This window comes from Pecten maximus, chromosome 5, assembly GCF_902652985.1.
Source record: "Pecten maximus chromosome 5, xPecMax1.1, whole genome shotgun sequence".
NCBI classification, from domain to species: Eukaryota; Metazoa; Mollusca; class Bivalvia; order Pectinida; family Pectinidae; genus Pecten; species Pecten maximus.
The window spans coordinates 32,715,935-32,740,110 of record NC_047019.1 but is presented as its reverse complement, the minus strand read 5'-3'; the positions used below and the strand labels follow the sequence as shown (position 1 = coordinate 32,740,110).

General features: G+C 40.7%; 1 protein-coding gene across 1 annotated transcript in view; it reads left to right on the top strand.

Annotated features, from left to right (window-relative positions):
* Positions 1-22,704, top strand: part of LOC117328417 (E3 ubiquitin-protein ligase rnf213-alpha-like) — an 84,271-nt gene extending 61,567 nt beyond the window's left edge. The window contains exons 24-30 of the mRNA XM_033885946.1: positions 10,250-10,352; positions 17,498-17,532; positions 18,210-18,307; positions 18,441-18,594; positions 18,844-19,021; positions 19,452-19,549; positions 22,639-22,704. Of these exons, the coding sequence (XP_033741837.1) occupies positions 10,250-10,352; positions 17,498-17,532; positions 18,210-18,307; positions 18,441-18,594; positions 18,844-19,021; positions 19,452-19,549; positions 22,639-22,704 (732 nt within the window). The remainder of the gene's footprint in view (positions 1-10,249; positions 10,353-17,497; positions 17,533-18,209; positions 18,308-18,440; positions 18,595-18,843; positions 19,022-19,451; positions 19,550-22,638) is intronic.
* Positions 22,705-24,176: the final 1,472 nt, after the last annotated feature.

Below are 24,176 nucleotides of genomic sequence, written 5' to 3'. Positions count from 1 at the left end.
AACCACCACAAACAATACCGCCCGATCATATCATCTACCGCTCAACTCTCCACTACAAACAATACCGCCCGATCATATCATCTACCGCTCAACCCTCCAAACCACCACAAACAATACCGCCCGATCATATCATCTACCACTCAACCCTTCACTACGAACAATACCGCCAGATCATATCATCTACCACTCAACTCTCCACTACAAACAATACTGCCCTATCATATCATCTACCACTCAACTCTCCACTACAAACAATACTGCCCGATCATATCATCTACCACTCAACCCTCCACTACAAACAATAATGCCCGATCATATCATCTACCACTCAACCCTCCCAACCACCACAAACAATACCGCCCGATCATATCATCTACCACTCAACCCTCCCAACCACCACAAACAATACCGCCCCCGATCATATCATCTACCACTCAACCCTCCCAACCACCACAAACAATACCGCCCGATCATATCTACCACTCAACCCTTCACTACAAACAATACCGCCCCCGATCATATCATCTACCACTCAACCCTCCCAACCACCACAAACAATACCGCCCGATCATATCATCTACCACTCAACCCTCCCAACCACCACAAACAATACCGCCCGATCATATCATCTACCGCTCAAACCCTCCCAACCACCACAAACAATACCGCCCGATCATATCATCTACCGCTCAACCCTCCCAGCCACCACAAACAATACCGCCCGATCATATCATCTACCACTCAACCCTCCCAACCACCACAAACAATACCGCCCGATCATAACATCTACCACTCAACCCTCCCAACCACCACAAACAATACCGCTCGATCATATCATCTACCGCTCAACCCTCCGAACCACCACAAACAATACCGCCCGATCATATCATCTACCGCTCAACTCTCCACTACAAACAATACCGCCCGATCATATCATCTACCGCTCAACCCTCCCAACCACCACAAACAATACCGCCCGATCATATCATCTACCGCTCAACCCTCCACTACAAACAATACCGCCCTATCATATCATCTACCACTCAACCCTCCACTACAAACAATACCGCCCCGATCATATCATCTACCGCTCAACCCTCCAAACCACCACAAACAATACCGCCCGATCATATCATCTACCGCTCAACTCTCCACTACAAACAATACCGCCCGATCATATCATCTACCGCTCAACCCTCCAAACCACCACAAACAATACCGCCCGATCATATCATCTACCACTCAACCCTTCACTACGAACAATACCGCCCAATCATATCATCTACCGCTCAACCCTCCAAACCACCACAAACAATACCGCCCGATCATATCATCTACCACTCAACCCTCCCAACCAACACAAACAATACCGCCCGATCATATCATCTACCACTCAAACCTCCAAACCACCACAAACAATACCGCCCGATCATATCATCTACCACTAAACCCTCCCAACCACCACAAACAATACCGCCCGATCATATCATCTACCACTCAACCCTCCCAACCACTACAAACAATACCGCCCGATCATATCATCTACCACTCAACCCTCCACTACAAACAATACCGCCCGATCATATCATCTACCACTCAACTCTCCACTACAAACAATACCGCCCGATCATATCATCTACCACTCAACCCTCCACTACAAACTATACCGCCCGATCATATCATCTACCGCTCAACCCTTCACTACGAACAATACCGCCCGATCATATCATCTACCACTCAACCCTTCACCACAAACAATACCGCCCGATCATATCATCTACCACTCAACCCTTCACTACAAACAATACCGCCCCCGATCATATCATCTACCACTCAACCCTCCAAACCACCACAAACAATACCGCCCGATCATATCATCTACCACTCAACTCTCCACTACAAACAATACCGCCCCCGATCCTATCATCTACCACTCAACCCTTCACTACAAACAATACCGCCCCCGATCATAGCATCTACCACTCAACCCTCCCAACCACCACAAACAATACTGCCCGATCATATCATCTACCACTCAACTCTCACCCACAAACAATACCGCCCGATCATATCATCTACCACACAACCCTCCCAACCACCACAAACAATACCGCCAGATCATATCATCTACCACTCAACTCTCCACTACAAACAATACTGCCCTATCATATCATCTACCACTCAACTCTCCACTACAAACAATACTGCCCGATCATATCATCTACCACTCAACCCTCCACTACAAACAATAATGCCCGATCATATCATCTACCACTCAACCCTCCCAACCACCACAAACAAAACCCCCGATCATATCATCTACCACTCAACCCTCCCAACCACCACAAACAATACCGCCCCCGATCATATCATCTACCACTCAACCCCTCCCAACCACCACAAACAATACCGCCCGATCATATCTACCACTTAACCCTTCACTACAAACAATACCGCCCCCGATCATATCATCTACCACTCAACCCTCCCAACCAACACAAACAATACCGCCCGATCATATCATCTACCACTCAAACCTCCAAACCACCACAAACAATACCGCCCGATCATATCATCTACCACTAAACCCTCCCAACCACCACAAACAATACCGCCCGATCATATCATCTACCACTCAACCCTCCCAACCACTACAAACAATACCGCCCGATCATATCATCTACCACTCAACCCTCCCACTACAAACAATACCGCCCGATCATATCATCTACCACTCAACTCTCCACTACAAACCATACCGCCCGATCATATCATCTACCACTCAACCCTCCACTACAAACAATACCGCCCGATCATATCATCTACCGCTCAACCCTTCACTACGAACAATACCGCCCGATCATATCATCTACCACTCAACCCTTCACTACAAACAATACCGCCCCCGATCATATCATCTACCACTCAACCCTCCAAACCACCACAAACAATACCGCCCGATCATATCATCTACCACTCAACTCTCCACTACAAACAATACCGCCCCCGATCCTATCATCTACCACTCAACCCTTCACTACAAACAATACCGCCCCCGATCATATCATCTACCACTCAACCCTCCCAACCACCACAAACAATACCGCCCGATCATAGCATCTACCACTCAACCCTCCCAACCACCACAAACAAGACTGCCCGATCATATCATCTACCACTCAACTCTCACCCACAAACAATACCGCCCGATCATATCATCTACCACACAACCCTCCCAACCACCACAAACAATACCGCCCGATCATATCATCTACCACTCAACTCTCCACTACAAACAATACTGCCCTATCATATCATCTACCACTCAACTCTCCACTACAAACAATACTGCCCGATCATATCATCTACCACTCAACCCCTCCACTACAAACAATAATGCCCGATCATATCATCTACCACTCAACCCTCCCAACCACCACAAACAATACCGCCCGATCATATCATCTACCACTCAACCCTCCCAACCACCACAAACAATACCGCCCCCGATCATATCATCTACCACTCAACCCTCCCAACCACCACAAACAATACCGCCCGATCATATCTACCACTTAACCCTTCACTACAAACAATACCGCCCCGATCATATCATCTACCACTCAACCCTCCCAACCACCACAAACAATACCGCCCGATCATATCATCTACCACTCAACACTCCCAACCACCACAAACAATACCGCCCGATCATATCATCTACCGCTCAACCCTCCCAACCACCACAAACAATACCGCCCTATCATAATCAGTCTACTCGCTCCACCCTCCCAACCACACCACACAACCCTACCATACCGCCCGATCATATCATCTACCACTCACACCCTGCCCACCCACCACAAACAATAACCGCCCTATCATATCATTCCGCTCACCCCTCCAAACCACCAGCAAACAATTCCGCCCGAATCATATCATCTACCACTCACCACTCAACAACCCTCCAAAGACACCCAAACAATACCACCTCGCCCGAATCATAACATCTAACCACTCAACCCTCCCAACCACTACAAAACAATACCGCTCGCCATATCAATCACCCTCACAACCCTCCCAAGCCACCACCAAACAATACCCACACCGCCGCCCCCCTATCATATCATCTACCACCTCCAAACCTCCCACCACACAAACAATAAACCGCCCGATCATATCTCCACTTAACCTTCACTACAAACAATACCGAACCACTACCGCCGATCATATCATCTACCACTCAACCCTCCCAACCACCACAAAACAATACCGCCCGATCATATCATCTACCACTCAACCCTCCCAACCACCACAAACAATACCGCCCGATCATATCATCTACCGCTCAACCCTCCCAACCACCACAAACAATACCGCCCGATCATATCATCTACCGCTCAACCCTCCCAACCACCACAAACAATACCGCCCGATCATATCATCTACCACTCAACCCTCCCAACCACCACAAACAATACCGCCCGATCATATCATCTACCACTCAACCCTCCCAACCACCACAAACAATACCGCCCGATCATAACATCTACCACTCAACCCTCCCAACCACTACAAACAATACCGCTCGATCATATCATCTACCGCTCAACCCTCCAAACCACCACCAACAATACCTGCCCCATCAATCATCTAACCAACCACGCTCAACTCTCCACTACAAACAATAGAACCCGCCCGAATCATATCAAATCTACCGCTCAAACAACCCTCCCAACCCACCCAAACAATAACAGCCCGATCATATCATCTAAAATCTAACCTCTTCAATACCCTCCACTACAAACAATACCGCCCTATCATATCATCTACCACTCAACCCTCCACTACAAACAATACCGCCCGATCATATCATCTACCGCTCAACCCTCCCAACCACCACAAACAATACCGCCCGATATATCATCTACCACGCTCAACCCTCAAACCCACAAACAAACCACCGCCCGAATCAATCATCTACACTTCAACCTCCCAACCACACAAACCAATACCAACCGCCCCCCAGGATCATATCTCACTCAAAACCCTACCCAACCGCCCAAACAAACCCCCCGCGCCCGATCATATCATCTACCACTCAACATCAACCCTCCCAACCGCCACAAACAATACCGCCCCCGATCATATCATCTACCACTCAACCCTCCACTACAAACAATACCGCCCGATCATATCATCTACCACTCAACCCTTCACTACAAACAATACCGCCCGATCATATCATCTACCACTCAACCCTCCCAACCACCACAACAATACCGCCCGATCATATCATCTACCACTCAACCCTCCACACCACTACAAAACATACCGCGCGATCATATCATCTACCACTCAACCCTCCCAACCACCACAATACAATACAGCCCGATCATATCATCTACCACTCAACCCTCCCAACCACCACAAACAATACCGCCCGATCATATCATCTACCGCTCAACCCTCCCAAACCACCACAAACAATACCGCCCGATCATATATCATCTACTGCTCAACCCTCAAACCACCACAAACATACCGCCCGATCATATCATCTACCACTCAACCCTCCCAACCCACCACAAAACAATACCGCCCCGATCATATCATCTACCACTCAACCCTCCCAACCACCACAAACAATACCGCCCGATCATAACATCTACCACTCAACCCTCCCAACCACTACAAACAATACCGCTCGATCATATCATCTACCACTCAACCCTCCCAACCACCACAAACAATACCGCCCCCGATCATATCATCTACCACTCAACCCTCCCAACCACCAACAAACAATACCGCCCGATCATATCTACCACTTAACCTTCACTACAAACAATACCGCCCCGATCATATCATCTACCACTCAACCCTCCCAACCACCACAAACAATACCGCACCGATCATATATCTACCACTCAACCCTCCCAACCACCACAAACCATACCGCCCGATCATATCATTCTACCGCTCAACCCTCCCAACCACCACAAACAATACCGCCCGATCACTATCTCTACCGCTCAACCCTCCCAACCACCACAAACAATACCGCCCGATCATATCATCTACCACTCAACCCTCCCAACCACCACAAACAATACCGCCCGATCATATCATCTACCACTCAACCCTCCCAACCACCACAAACAATACCGCCCGATCATAACATCTACCACTCAACCCTCCCAACCACTACAAACAATACCGCTCGATCATATCATCTACCGCTCAACCCTCCAAACCACCACAAACAATACCGCCCGATCATATCATCTACCGCTCAACTCTCCACTACAAACAATACCGCCCGATCATATCATCTACCGCTCAACCCTCCCAACCACCACAAACAATACCGCCCGATCATATCATCTACCGCTCAACCCTCCACTACAAACAATACCGCCCTATCATATCATCTACCACTCAACCCTCCACTACAAACAATACCGCCCCGATCATATCATCTACCGCTCAACCCTCCCAACCACCACAAACAATACCGCCCGATCATATCATCTACCGCTCAACCCTCCAAACCACCACAAACAATACCGCCCGATCATATCATCTACCACTCAACCCTCCCAACCACCACAAACAATACCGCCCCCGATCATATCTACCACTCAACCCTCCCAACCGCCACAAACAATACCGCCCCCGATCATATCATCTACCACTCAACCCTCCCAACCGCCACAAACAATACCGCCCCCGATCATATCATCTACCACTCAACCCTCCACTACAAACAATACCGCCCGATCATATCATCTACCACTCAACCCTTCACTACAAACAATACCGCCCGATCATATCATCTACCACTCAACCCTCCTAACCACCACAAACAATACCGCCCGATCATATCATCTACCACTCAACCCTCCACACCACTACAAACAATACCGCTCGATCATATCATCTACCACTCAACCCTCCCAACCACCACAAACAATACCGCCCGATCATATCATCTACCACTCAACCCTCCCAACCACCACAAACAATACCGCCCGATCATATCATCTACCGCTCAACCCTCCAAACCACCACAAACAATACCGCCCGATCATATCATCTACTGCTCAACCCTCCAACCACCACAAACAATACCGCCCGATCATATCATCTACCACTCAACCCTCCCAACCACCACAAACAATACCGCCCGATCATATCATCTACCACTCAACCCTCCCAACCACCACAAACAATACCGCCCCGATCATATCATCTACCACTCAACCCTCCCAAACCACCACAAACAATACCGCCCGATCATATCATCTACCACTCAACCCTCCCAACCACCACAAACAATACCGCCCGATCATATCATCTACCGCTCAACCCTCCAAACCACCACAAACAATACCGCCCGATCATATATCATCTACTGCTCAACCCTCCAAACCACCACAAACAATACTGCCCGATCATATCATCTACCACTCAACCCTCCCAACCACCACAAACAATACTGCCCGATCATATCATCTACCACTCAACCCTCCCAACCACCACAAACAATACCGCCCGATCACATATCATCTACCACTCAACCCTCCCAACCAACACAAACAATACCGCCCGATCATATCATCTACCACTCAACCCTCCAAACCACCACAAACAATACCGCCCAATCATATCATCTACCACTCAACCCTCCAAACCAACACAAACAATACCGCCCGATCATATCATCTACCACTCAACCCTTCACTACAAACAATACCGCCCGATCATATCATCTACCGCTCAACCCTCCCAACCACCACAAACAATACCGCCCAATCATATCATCTACCACTCAACCCTCCCAACCACCACAAACAATACCGCCCGATCATATCATCTACCACTCAACCCTCCCAAACCACCACAAACAATACCGCCCGATCATATCATCTACCGCTCAACCCTCCAAACCACCACAAACAATACCGCCCGATCATATATCATCTACTGCTCAACCCTCCAAACCACCACAAACAATACTGCCCGATCATATCATCTACCACTCAACCCTCCCAACCACCACAAACAATACTGCCCGATCATATCATCTACCACTCAACCCTCCCAACCACCACAAACAATACCGCCCGATCACATATCATCTACCACTCAACCCTCCCAACCAACACAAACAATACCGCCCGATCATATCATCTACCACTCAACCCTCCAAACCACCACAAACAATACCGCCCAATCATATCATCTACCACTCAACCCTCCAAACCAACACAAACAATACCGCCCGATCATATCATCTACCACTCAACCCTTCACTACAAACAATACCGCCCGATCATATCATCTACCGCTCAACCCTCCCAACCACCACAAACAATACCGCCCAATCATATCATCTACCACTCAACCCTCCCAAACCACCACAAACAATACCGCCCAATCATATCATCTACCACTCAACCCTCCCAACCACCACAAACAATACCGCCCGATCATATCATCTACCACTCAACCCTCCCAACCACCACAAACAATACCGCCCGATCATATCATCTACCACTCAACCCTCCCAACCACCACAAACAATACCGCCCGATCATATCATCTACCACTCAACCCTCCCAACCACCACAAACAATACCGCCCGATCATATCATCTACCACTCAACCCTCCAAACCACCACAAACAATACCGCCCGATCATATCATCTACCACTCAACCCTCCCAACCACCACAAACAATACCGCCTGATCATATCATCTACCACTCAACTCTCCACTACAAACAATACCGCCCGATCATATCATCTACCGCTCAACCCTCCACCACAAAGAATCCACCATTCACTCTCCAAATATATATAATAATCACTGAAACATGACTCCACCATTATCATCATTGTAAAGTTACCCAGGAGGAACAGTGATGGGGATGTGGTATAGAGTTACCCAGGAGGAACAGGGATGGGGATGTGGTATAGAGTTACCCAGGAGGAACAGGGATGGGGATGTGGTGTAGAGTTTCCCAGGAGGAACAGGGATGGGATGTGGTATAGAGTTACCCAGGAGGAACAGGGATGGGGATGTGGTATAGAGTTACCCAGGAGGAACAGGGGTGGGATGTGGTATAGAGTTACCAAGGAGGAACAGGGATGGGGATGTGGTGTAGAGTTACCAAGGAGGAACAGGGATGGGGATGTGGTATAGAGTTACCAAGGAGGTACAGTGATTGGGATGTGGTATAGAGTTACCCAGGACAGGTGGAACAGTGATGGGGATGTGGTATAGAGTTACCCAGGAGGAACAGGGATGGGGATGTGGTATAGAGTTACCCAGGAGGAACAGGGATGGGGATGTGGTATAGAGTTACCCAGGAGGAACAGGGGTGGGATGTGGTATAGAGTTACCCACGAGGAACAGTGATGGGGATGTGATATAGAGTTACCCAGGAGGAACAGGGATGGGGATGTGGTATAGAGTTACCCAGGAGGAACAGGGATGGGGATGTGGTATAGAGTTACCCAGGAGGAACAGGGATGGTGATGTGGTATAGAGTTCACTTAGATGAAGTTGGGTGTCCAGAACCTTAATTACATGCATTTTGACCTTAAACTTATGTTAGGATGGGGACTGTTATTTGCTGTAGTTGGGTGGCAGAGAGGTAACACACACTGCCCTTTCACCTAGGGGGCTAGGGTTAGATTTCCTGATTGGACATGGTATGGGGACAACTGCCCTTTCACCTAGGGGGCTAGGGTTTTGATTTCCTGATCAGATGTGAAAAGGTTTGGGGTCACCTGCCCATGTGGGTTTTCTCTGGGTACTCTGGTTTCCTCCCAAAATTAAACCCCTCACACTTTTCCAGCAGGGCCACAAGGATAATATTGATATAGATTATTACACCTCCATGATTATATGTTGGTGACCTGGTTAAAGGGTCAATGGTCATATTTGACAAATCTCATACATCCCTCGACAGATTAAGTTCATATTTACATCCTAATATTAGCATTTTGTTCTTATACCAGTAAAGTTTTGGTGGTTATTGTCAACAGTCACACTCAACAGATGTTTTATAGCATAGTATTGTAACATATCAACTTCTGTTCTGAACCCAATCGATGGCCATTGTTCAATGTTAAAAAGCTTGATAACATAACGAAAAATAATGTTTAATTTACTAATGAGAGATTGAGGATCCTGGTAAGGCCCCTGATAATCGATGAATTACTGTTATTTTTTACAGAGGTCCTTTCTACCCACCATGCCACAAGATGACATGATAGAGATCAAGGAGGCTCTGTTAGCGGCCAGGGATCAAACAGGCGGTGAAAACCCAGTGGTTTATCGTAGGTTATCAAAGTAACAGTTAACAGGAACATCAAAATTTCAGCTAGAAAACAAAACACCTGTTCAAACTATCACCAACTAGAAAACATTTAAACACCTGTTCAAACTATCACCAGCTAGGAAACAAAACACCTGTTCAAACTTTCTCCAGCTAGAAAACAAAACACCTGTTCAAACTATCACCAGCTAGAAAACATTTAAACACCTGTTCAAACTATCACCAACTAGGAAACAAAATACCCCTTCACAATATCTCCAGCTAGAAAACATTTAAACACCTGTTCAAACTATCACCAGCTAGGAAACAAAATACCTGTTCAAACTCTCTCCAACTAGGAAACAAAACATCTGTTCAAACTATCACCAGCTAGAAAACATTTAAACACCTGTTCAGACTGGCAGCTAGTAAACAAAACACCTGTTCAAACTTTATATCACCAGCTAGGAAACAAAACACTTGTTCAAACTATCACCTGCTAAAAAAAAATTAAAAACCTGTTCAAACTTTCTCCAGCTAGAAAACATTTAAACACCTGTTCAAACTATCACAGCTGGGAAACAAAACACCTGTTCAAACTTTCACAGCTAGGAAAAATTTAAACATCTGGGCCCAGTTGTTCAAAAGGTGATCAGGCTAATCACATTTTAACAACATTTTTAAAGTCCTGATATAATTATTTCTGGTAGAACTAGCTTGACAAAACTCTATGAAATTCTGTTATTCTTAATTCCCTTCCAACTGGCATAATTCGCAGATGATATACTCAGAGGTTTTGCAACAAATGAGAAATAAAATTTTCACTAATCAAGTGATTAGGCTAAACACCTTTTGAACAACTGGGCACTGTTCAAACTATCACAGCTAGAAAACATTTAAACACCTGTTCAAACTATCACCAGCTAGAAAACATTTAAACAACTGTTGAAACTATCACAGCTAGGAAACAAAACACCTGTTCAAACTATCACCAACTAGAAAACATTTAAACACCTGTTCAAACTGGCAGCTAGTAAACAAAACACCTGTTCAAACTATCACAGCTAGGAAACAAAACACCTGTTCAAACTATCACCAACTAGAAAACATTTAAACACCTGTTCAAACTGGCAGCTAGTAAACAAAACACCTGTTCAAACTATCACCAACTAGAAAACATTTAAACATCGATCTGTTCAAACTATCACCAGCTAGGAAACAAAACACATGTTCAAACTATCACCAACTTGGAAGCAAAACACCTGTTCAAACTGGCAGCTAATTCAATTTTCAATTCAATTCAATTCAATTTATTTATTCCAAATGCAACACAGCATATAGGATAACACAATATTCATATATATGTATACATATTGCAACTTGAATGACAAGATGGCGGAGGGCCCAACACAGGCAATATACTTACGACACATAATAATGAATAACATAATGATTTTGAAAACTTGTAACTGATGCATAACAATTACAGCGTTTACGTATTGCATGCCTATGACGTCATGACAGTATGACGACATAATTTAAACATGTACTATTCAATATAAATAACATACTTTCTAAATATATACAAGAACACTATATATGAAAACTGTGATCATAATTTCCAAAACGCATTTAATTTAATTACTTACAAGGAGAGTTTTTCTTTCTGCAGTGGCATGTAACAAAAATTTACCCAATCTATTCAAAGTTTTAACACTTTTACTGGAAAATAATTCTATCAGTTTATAAACACTTGGACGAGAATAATAATACTTTTTGATGTATGTTTTTCTTAGTTCAGAATATGCAGGACAAAGAAGCACAAAATGTACTTCGTCCTCGACGTCATGTTTGTCACAAACTGTGCAAACTCTTTGACTTCTAGGTATTTTATTGTAGCGCCCAGATTCAATATTTAGACTGTGTCCTTGCATACGGAATTGACTCAATAACTTTTTAAAGGAGTAGGTGCATTTAGGGTCATTTTTGGCCCCATCTTTGATTTAATTGAATTACATACCAGACTAACATTGACATATGAAATTTATAAAATATGGAGTTTCAAACAATTCTGACAAAAGGTTGCCTAGCAACAGGCCTGGTAACGCACCCATTACATTTGCTCATTTTAATGGTGAAATTCTAGTTTTTCTTTAATTTTATATCTTAAAGTTTGTCAATCAATGATTAAACTTGAAAATATGGTTATATTTTATTCTATTGTAAACTTTAATGTAATAATGTCTAGGTTACCTACATGTAGATCTAGTTTTTACCCTTGTAATACATAGCAACCAATTTTTCTCCATAGCAACAGCAAGACAATTTCAATGAAATGGGGAGATAAATGATTGAATGTTATAAGAATCTTAATTTGACTAAGATCTCTTTGTTAATACCCTTGATATCCTTATCCATAATTACATCTTAATTAAAAGTATCGCCCCTACCAGAGAAACCTGGGAGACTAGTTTTTCTGTCTGCCCATCTTGTACAGACATGCATATATGTATTCAACTGTGTATGTCATAATGCCAAAGTCAGTCAGCACTCAAGTGACTTCACTCCTTTAGGGATTTTGATCAAACTCCACACAGTGATATGGGACCATAATATATAATCCAGTTTTCAATTTCAGAGCTTTTGTATCAAGGTCACTGTTACTGTTTTTAGAAGAGCCTGTAGGGGACATGTGTTGCTTAAGCAATACGCAGTGTGCTTATTTTAGGATAACTGTGGATTTATCATTCTTTTAGAACTGACTGGCAGATATGTAACCGCCAAATACAGAAATCAGGTTCAATTTATGACCCATGTTTGGAATATCAATTGTTGTAATTAACTCTCTTTTCTTTAATTCTGCTACTAGTTTATCTGTGACTGCAGAAATACATGTACTGTTTCAATACATAACCAGATCAGTTCCATGTTAATTAAAATGCAAAGTTTGTTCAACCTGCTGAACACCAACAATGTTGGATGAATGATATCTTTATGTATACATTTAATTTTACTGTATTTTTCCATTACCTGTTACATGCACAACTGAGCTTGAATGAACTTTGCATTATGAAAGAGAAAAGAAATATTACAAACAAGTTATACAACATTACACAAACATTTTAATTTGAGACCATAACTGTCTATTTAATTCTATTCCATACCACAGAAACATCACTATAACAAATTGGGATCACATTCATTCATACTATAACAATTAAGTCCTTCATATTCACCCATACTATAATAATAGAGTCCTTCACATTCACTCATAATATAATAATAGAGTCCTTCACATTCACCCATACTATAACAATAGAGCCCCTCACATTCACCCATACTATAACAAAAGAGTCCTTCACATTCACCCATACTATAACAATAGAATCCTTCACAAATACTTTGATAGGTAGTGACAGTATCAAGCTTTAGTGTTATAATAAAAAGATATCAGAATTCCTGTCATCTTTACTGTACTCATTCTCAATTGTTAGACTCTCCAATTACTACTTACACATCTTGCTTGTATACGAAGTTAAAACCAGTTTTACATAGTGTTTGTAGTCTTAATTAAACAAATACACTGTATTGAATTGATTTACTCTTGTGCACCAAGCACTAACATATATGAACACACACACACTGCTCCATAATCTGGTGTTTAAACCATATTTAAACTATCTGGTACATGCATTTTAAGCTAACATTAGCAATATCATGACAAGGAAACCTGTGGAAATAACATTATTTAATACATAATGTCTAATTTAACTATTTCTCATATCACTTGCACATAGTGTACATCAGTATCTGTATACAGCTGTACTTCCTATTTGAAGAAACAGGTTGCCTGATCCCCAAGCTTAGTCCTTTTATTGCACAAAATGCAAGGGTAACTCTTGGGACCAGCCCCAGGCATTTCTGAAATAAACAAGTTTGTAATTTAGTTTATTCATCAACAATTGTACAATTATATGTAAATGATATAGATACTGTTATACATATATACATAAGTCTGCCTTTTCTTTTCAGTCCACCAGATGATAAGATATCTGTATCTTAATTAAAGATCTGTTTATTTGAAATAACATATCAATATGATTTGAAAAGGTATCAGTATTTAGAAGAAAACAGAGAAATCTTTATCTTCATTAGAATAGAGATTTCAGTAGTTTGATTAGTTATCAGCATTGAAATACAAAATGAATAACATATATCTGTGTTTCCAAACAAAGATATTTATAGTTGTTGGGGAAAAAAGATATCTATATATGAAATGCAGAAACATCTACTTAAATAGATAATTTTGATACATTTATTTGGATAGAGATATCTCTGGTACATGTATTTCCATTCACATATTTAATGCATATTTTATTATCAAATTTAATATCTGAATACAAATCTACGCATCAATTAAGTAAAAATTACAACAAAATTCTTGTCATTAATTACATACTTGATGAGTATTTTGATATACAGGTGATTACCTGTTTTTTTTTTGTTTTTTTTACATCATGTCTGCTTGTCAAAATGTCTAATGTCTGGTGTTGGTGGTCAAAGAAAACATAGACCATGTTATGACAATTGCTCACATGATTAATACAGTAATGAAAAAGTTATCAAACTATAAGAGACTAAAATTGAACATGTTATCTTGTTTCATGGATATTCTAATAAGGTCAAATGACAAATTGTAGGAAATGATCCCGCTTAAATACATGTATATCAGGTTGTATGAAACATTTACCTAAATAATGCAATAGAAACCTGTGCACAATAATTTGATGTTAGTTCAACAAAGGTGTTTTTCTTGTGTATGTAAACTAGATTCTCTACGGGTTTTTTTCAATTCTGCATGAGAGAATAATTGAAAATTTTAATCAAAAAATTGAAAAGATAAAAAAAAATAATAATAAAAGAATACATCCAACCGGCATCGAACTTCAGACCTTTTGCTATAGCGAGCCGACTGTGCTACACACTAACTAACTTCCGGTTTGTACGAAACGTTTTATTTTGGACAGTTTCCTTTTTCACAAATGGTAGATTCTACCTAGTAAATAATTAGAAAATATGCAGTGTGTTTTCTTCATAGTAAAGGGTATGGGAATACATATATTTCAGTGACTTGGAGATGTTTTACAAAGTCAGTATCGAGGGAGAAGTTTTCCGTTTGGTAGTGATTGAAATGATCTGACCGCGGGCAGACGACATTTTCGTGAACTTATCAAACATGTCGGCCTGAGAAAATAACGCAATTTACAGTCAAATGTATTTATAAGTATTATTTCTTTACTGCATATTGTTCGTTTGTATATGTGATAATAGGATATATAAGCTACTACGATCATAAACAATCTGAACATGCCGGCCCCTGGCGGTGAGCCTTCCCTGTCCAGTCGTACAGTACGTGACTACTACATACGTCCTTCGCACAAAAACTGGTTAATTACATACAAACACAACATAAAAACATACCTGAACCCTGCTTCACATCTGCTAAATCAGCTCATTTTCCATTGTTGGTATATATACATAAAACGCGGAGAAGATCGTAGACAGACAAGCGAAAGCACTCGTCAAAACTTCTTCGTCAATATGTAAACAAACGACAGGTTATGTCTAATAATTTGAAGCTGGAATGATTTCAGAATATCCGGACTGGCCACGGAATTTATACAAGTCATTTAATTAACTACATGCATTATATAGTTTATTTGTGCGTGCAAATTGGTATGTATGATTTTGAAAACAATATTTTAAATAATTTTTATGTCTGACATGTAGCCAAATAATTATATATCATTTTCTGTTTTACAGTCCGGATTTCTAGTAAACCGATCATAGTATTATAATTATCCCGAGTACCGATCGCATCGTATTTTTGACACAAAAAGTGAAAAAAAGATGTGGCCGCAGGCGTGCCCTTCTACCAAACTGATACCATAAATTAATTACAGTATGATAAATTTTTTCTCAAAGTTTTATAAAAGGGCACACCTGCGGCCAATAATAAAACAGCAGTTAAAGGTCTGCAAAACAGCTGATTTTCAGAAAAACGCTGGTTCCTATGGAAACTAAGGACGCGAAAATTCCTCTTTCGGCGAATATTAATCACAAAAGAATTAATTACGAAAAATATTACATACTTTAGAAGGTAAAATCAACAACACATGGTTAAGATACTAGATTTTATTTTTTATCAAATCTGGGGCCGATTTCACCCCCAAACGGACTTTATCCTTTATAATTAATTGGCTTAACAAGATAAAATTGAGTATTGAAGGTATCCACAATATGTTTGTATTAATAAAATTTCGACGATATATCAAACGCACTGCGTAATTCTTGAATAAATACATCATGAACACGCTGGACATATACTTGCATAAAATGACTTTCATTTAAAACGTATTGGCTGTTCCAAATATAACCAAAACCTAAACTACAAAGCTCATTTTTAACATGATAAACCCAATTACTTTTACAATTAGGTTTTTTATTATTCAATTCGACAAGTGCGTCATAACATGATTTTAAAACACAATTATTGGTTTTTAGTAATTTCAGCCAATATTTCATTACTGCTATTTTACGTTGCACATACAATGAATATCTACCAGTTTCGAAGAAGACCATAGAAGAATTTACCGATTTCTTAACATTAAGTAAGTCTTTGAGAAAAAGAAGATGAATTTTTTCAATTTGTGGTGAAACAGCTTGTCCCCATACTTCACATCAAACTGACCAGATGGTTTACTGTATGTTGCAATAATATTGATTATACAGATATATTACAAGTAAAATGTCTTTTTTTAAGAAGTATATTTTTCAATCATTGTATTCAAATGTCATTAGTGATAAGCTCCTTGTTTAATAGCCGATGAAAACATATCTAACGAAAAAAGTATTTGGTCATAAACTCTCACTGGTGACATTTGAGTATCTTTTTTTTACTGCAAAAGACCGTTTTGAATATTTTTGTTTTGTTTTCTTTGCTCTGCATAACTTTTGGTATCCATACTCAATGCTTATCACCCCAATTATCACCCCACTTATCAACCAACTTATCAACCCACATCTCAAACCACAAACTCTGAACTAGCATTGGATTTGTTCTAGTTGTTAAGGTATTAGAATGATGGTATATGTGTTCTGTTTCAGGTTGCCCAAATGGTCATCCATACATAATTGGAAACGTAAGTTCTTAATGGTCATTGATAGGATGAAATGGTAAAATTGTATAATGTATTGGAACAGAGTTTGCTTAGGGAAAAGGTAGACCAGTTTTGGCATGTGATTACAACTGACATTTAGTCGCATGTTTATCTCACTTGGCCGAAAGATCTAGCTTCCTCAGGCAAAGTCCATCAACATTGTGAAAAGGCACGACCTAGTTTAACTGACTGATATTCAAGGACATAGGGACTAACTTTGTTGAAGCAATCAAATGAATCATTCTTTTTAACAAAATGGCTATATCAATCCTGATATTTGGCTAGTATCAAGGACCCTTGGATGAGGTCAAAAAACTTTTCAAAATGAAATGAACTTTACTGACCTTTGACCCTAATACACAAACAAGGTTGTTTTAAAAGCAAAACAGAAAGGTTTCCTTTCGTTCAATGTCACAAGAATCAACACATTTCACCTTTATACACTTTGTAGCTTGGTCACAAAGTTAATGTAAAATGTGTTTTTATGAATAGCATTGAATATCAAGTGAGTGATTCAGGCTAATTGGACCTCTGGGTCAGGTTTCATGCTTTCTATAAACTCCTTCTAGTGATATTATGATAACTTTCTTCTTTGGAAATTAAAAGTGGTTTTCAGGAAGTAATAAGAACAGTTGCATTGTAAGCTGACTTGATTTCAGTGTGGCAGACCAGCAGTGCTGGGGAAGTGTAAGGATTGTGGAGAAGCCATTGGAGGTACAGGCTATGTCCTAAGCAGGGGCAACATACAGGATGATGGGTAAATACATCCTAAAATACATTATACACAATGTACGGAATGAAGGGTATTAATATGTTTTTGGTTTTTGGTTGAGAAATCCTCATTTTGGGATCAAAATTGACAAAAACTGATTATTGTTTACTTACCTCAGGACTGACAAGACCAAACCTGGCCACATTCTGGGTCGAGCTGATCAAAGAACGGATGTTGTTGTGGGTGAAAGAGCGATGAATCCAGTGTCATGTGCCATACTGAGACTTCTAACTCACATCTCAATGCTTTTGGGGACCAATGAAAATCCTCAGGTACTCAGAGACTTAATATGTTGTCTGAAAAGATTGATTCCTTTGTTTAATTTTAATTACACATAAGCTTGGTAAAGGGATGAAATGTTAAAAAACAATTCTTGCAAGTTTATATTCCGATAGGTAATTATTGCAATTCCTGTATCTATAGAGTGTTATAACATCACTAATTATTAATGAATTGACCAATATGTACCTTTTTTATCAAGTTAATGTAACAACTCTCTCATTGCATGACTATGTTGATAGGTGATCTGCAGCATGATACAACCAAACATCGGGGATCATATGTTGGTCGAGTTTCTATTTAACCACATCAAGCTGGACATAGCCAGCCTACAACGATTGACGGGGCGAAGTGTGGATGATGTTCTTCTACTGATGCACAGGGTCCTTTTCAGTCTAATTGAGACCTACAAAAATGCAGGTTTGTCATTTGTATCAAACATATGATTTATGATGTCTAACTTGACCACATCAATGATGTAATGAGGATTTGATCCTCCTTGTGACAGATCTAGTGTTGGGGCCCAACGAGGGAAATAAAAGTAAATCTCAAAATTTGTTCTACCACACAGACACACAAAAGTTTTAACCAAATTTGGTCTGGAGTAATATTGAATAAAGGGAACTTGTATCAATGATCACCTGGCCCTGCTGGGACAGAGGGTAGGGCCCAATATGGGAAACAAAAACAAAACGTTCCTATTACATAGACTGTGATAATACAGCTTAATTTACTACTTACTGGTACTAAATTTTCAAACACCTTGTTGGAACTAGATGGATTAATGTCAGAAACATACTAAAAGCACACTACTGAAATAATCTGTGTGTTAATTGTGTCTATATTTCAGGAGCACTGAACGCAGACATACTTACATTGATCACAAAGGACGCAAGAAATCAGTGGGAGAAATTGTTCTGTAAAAACTGTCTATCACCATTGTTACGGGTAAGAGTTTAGGAAGACAATGCCACCATTGTTACAGGTATGGGTTTAGGTAGACAATGTCACCATTGTTACAGGTAGGGGTTTAGGTAGACAATGGCACCATTGTTACAGGTAGGGGTTTAGGTAGACAATGCCACCATTGTTACAGGTAGGGGTTTAGGTAGACAATGTCACCCTTGTTACAGGTAGGGTTTAGATAGATGATGTCACCTTTGTTACGGGTAAGAGTTTAGGTAGATGATGTCATCATTGTTACAGGTAAGAGTTTAGGTAGATGATGTCACCATTGTTACGGGTAAGAGTTTAGGTAGATGATGTCACCATTGTTACAGGTAGGGGTTTAGGTAGACAATGTCACCATTGTTACAGGTAGGGGTTTAGGTAGACAATGTCACCCTTGTTACAGGTAGGAGTTTAGGTAGACAATGTCACCATTGTTACAGGTAGGGGTTTAGGTAGACAATGTCACCCTTGTTACAGGTAGGGGTTTAGGTAGATAATGTCACAATTGTTACAGGTAGGGGTTTAGGTAAATGATGTCACCATTGTTACAGGTATGGATTTAGGTAGATGATATCATCATTGTTACAGGTACAAAATTGCTGAATCAGATATTCTATTTTTAGTCCTGTGTGAAAATCAGAATTGTTGATAGGCGACATCTTGGATTATGACAGTTGAAAATTGTTATTGATACATGTCAGAAAGTTCTTCTTAGATCTTGTTTAGACTTCATAATTGTATGGGTGCCCCATGTTATAAAATTGATTAGAAAGGTAGAGGGGAAAGAAGGGGAAAGTAGACAGTCAATGGTTGATACCAACATCTCTCTGGGGCTTCTTATTTTTAGCCCACCATCATCAGATGGTGGGCTATTCAAATCGCCCTGCGTCCGTGGTCCGTCGTCCGTCCGTCCGTCCGTCCCTCCGTCCGTCCCTCCGTCCGTCCCTCCGTCCGTAAACAATTCTTGTTATCGCTATTTCTCAGAAAGTACTGACGGAATCTTTCTCAAATTTCATATGTAGGTTGCCCTTGGTGCCTAGTTATGCATGTTGCGTTTTGAGACCAATCGGAAAACAACATGGCCGACAGGCAGCCATCTTGGATTTTGACAATTGAAGTTTGTTATCGCTATTTCTGAGAAAGTACTGAAGGGATCTTTCTCAAATTTCATATGTAGGTTCCCCTTGGTGCCTAGTTATGCATATTGCGATTTGAGACCAATCGGAAAACAACATGGCCGACAGGCAGCCATCTTGGATTTTGACAATTGAAGTTTGTTATCACTATTTCTGAGAAAGTACTGAATGGATCTTACTGAAATTTCATATATATGTAAGTTTCCCTTGGTGCCTAGTTATGCATATTGCGTTTTGAGACCAATCTGATAACAACATGGCCGACAGGCAGCCATCTTGGATTTTGACAATTGGAAGATTGTTATCGCTATTTCTGAGAAAGTACTGAAGGGATCTTTCTCAAATTTCATATGTAGGTTCTCCTTGGTGCTTAGTTATGCATATTGCGTTTTGAGACCAATCGGATAACAACATGGCCGACAGGCAGCCATCTTGGATTTTGACAATTGAAGTTTGTTATCGCTATTTCTGAGAAAGTACTGAAGGGATCTTTCTCAAATTTCATATGTAGGTTCCCCTTGGTGCCTAGTTATGCATATTGCGATTTGAGACCAATCGGAAAACAACATGGCCGACAGGCAGCCATCTTGGATTTTGACAATTGAAGTTTGTTATCACTATTTCTGAGAAAGTACTGAATGGATCTTACTGAAATTTCATATGTAAGTTTCCCTTGGTGCCTAGTTATGCATATTGCGTTTTGAGACCAATCTGATAACAACATGGCCGACAGGCAGCCATCTTGGATTTTGACAATTGGAAGATTGTTATCGCTATTTCTGAGAAAGTATGAAGGGATCTTTCTCAAATTTCATATGTAGGTTCTCCTTGGTGCCTTAGTTATGCATATTGCGTTTTGAGACCAATCGGATAACAACATGGCCGACAGGCAGCCATCTTGGATTTTGACAATTGAAGTTTGTTATCGCTATTTCTGAGAAAGTACTGAAGGGATCTTTCTCAAATTTCATATGTAGGTTCCCCATGGTGCCTAGTTATGCATATTGCGATTTGAGACCAATCGGAAAACAACATGGCCGACAGGCAGCCATCTTGGATTTTGACAATTGAAGTTTGTTATCACTATTTCTGAGAAAGTACTGAATGGATCTTACTGAAATTTCATATGTAAGTTTCCCTTGGTGCCTAGTTATGCATATTGCGTTTTGAGACCAATCTGATAACAACATGGCCGACAGGCAGCCATCTTGGATTTTGACAATTGGAAGATTGTTATCGCTATTTCTGAGAAAGTACTGAAGGGATCTTTCTCAAATTTCATATGGAGGTTCCCCTTGGTGCCTCTTTATGCTTATTGCATTTTGAGACCAATCTGAAAATAACATGGCCGACAGGCAGCCATCTTGGATTTTGACAATTGAAGTTTGTTATCGCTATTTCTGAGAAAGTACTGAAAGGATCTTTCTCAAATTTCATATGGAGGTTCCCCTTGGTGCCTCTTTATGCTTATTGCATTTTGAGATCAATGGGAAAACAATATGGACGACAGACCGCCATCTTGGATTTTGACAATTGAAGTTTGTTATCTCTATTTCTCAAAGTACTGAATGGATCTTGCTCAAATTTCATAAGTAGGTTCCCCCTGGTCCCTTGTATTGCATTTTTGGACCAGTCTGTCCTGAAAACAACCTGGCAAACAAACAGCCATTGTCATTAAATCTCAAATTTCTTATATAGCTAGGATTTCCTTGTTTGAAAAGTACTGGAGGGATGTCTCAATTTGCACAGATTAGTAAAATGAAGAAAAAGTAGAGAAAAGATCAATCTGACATGGAACTTATGAAGATCATTCAATGGTGGGCGCCAAGATCCCTCTGGGATCTCTTGTATATGCATCTTTTCGCATGCTGTGCATTTCAGTTGTTACAATGTAACAAAAAATAAGCATCACTTTTAACATATCAGTAATTATATTTTTCAATTTGACAGGATCTGGAAAAAACAATGAAATCATGCAACACACAACTGACACAGGACAAAAGACTGGGTAAGTGATTTCTTATCAGAAATATATCTTATGGTTACATAATCTCAAGTTTAAATTAACAATGTCCATTGTTTTAGTGTTGTAATAAAGGACTGGAAGCCTGAGCTGTTACTTTTCTGTAAGAGTCCGCATCAACATAAGAAGTTATGTCTAGTGTCTCGGAAGTATACCCAATCCTATAGCTACTCGTAGAGAGTTTTTGAGTGGATATTGATGAGAAGACTTCAACATTGTATTCATATTAATTGCAAATTTAGAAATCCCTTACGCTTTCAGTAAATATATACTCATTAAAAATTCAGCATTATCAAGCATGTTTATCAAGGGCTTGTTTCTTCTATTTCTTTTTTTTTTAGCCCACCACCATCATCAGATGGTGGGCTGTTCAAATCGCCCTGCGTCCGTGGTCCGTGGTCCGTGGTCCGTCCGTCCGTCCCTCCGTCCGTCCCTCCTTCCGTAAACAATTTTTGTTATCGCTATTTCTCAGAAAGTACTGAAGGGATCTTTCTCAAATTTCATATGTAGGTTCCCCTTGGTGCCTAGTTATGCATATTGCATTTTGAGACCAATCCGAAAACAACATGGCCGACAGGCAGCCATCTTGGATTTTGACAATTGAAGTTTGTTATCGCTATTTCTGAGAAAGGACTGAAGGGATCTTTCTCAAATTTCATATGAAGGTTCCCCTTGGTGCCTAGTTATGCAAATTGCGATTTGAGACCAATCGGAAAACAACATGGCCGACAGGCAGCCATCTTGGATTTTGACAATTGAAGTTTGTTATCACTATTTCTGAAAAAGTGCTGAAGGGATCTTTCTGAAATTTCATATGTAGGTTTCCCTTAGTGCCTTGTTATGCATATTGCGTTTTGAGACCAATCGGAAAACAACATGGCCGACAGGCAGCCATCTTGGATTTTGACAATTGAAGTTTGTTATCACTATTTCTGAGAAAGTACTGAATGGATCTTTCTGAAATTTCATATGTAAGTTTCCCTTAGTGCCTTGTTATGCATATTGCGTTTTGAGACCAATCTGAAAACAACATGGCCGACAGGCAACCATCTTGGATTTTGACAATTGAAGTTTGTTATCACTATTTCTGAGAAAGTATTTAAGGGATCTTTCTGAAATTTCATATGTAAGTTTCCCTTGGTGCCTAGTTATGCATATTGCGTTTTGAGACCAATCGGAAAACAACATGGCCGACAGGCAGCCATCTTGGATTTTGACAATTGAAGTTTTTATCGCTATTTCTGAGAAAGTATTGAAGGGATCTTTCTCAAATTTCATATGTAGGTTCCCCTTGGTGCCTAGTTATGCATATTGCGTTTTGAGACCAATCGGAAAACAACATGGCCGACAGGCAGCCATCTTGGATTTTGACAATTGAAGTTTGTTATCGCTATTTCTGAGAAAGTACTGAAGGGATCTTTCTGAAATTTCATATGGAGGTTCCCCTTGGTGCCTCTTTATGCTT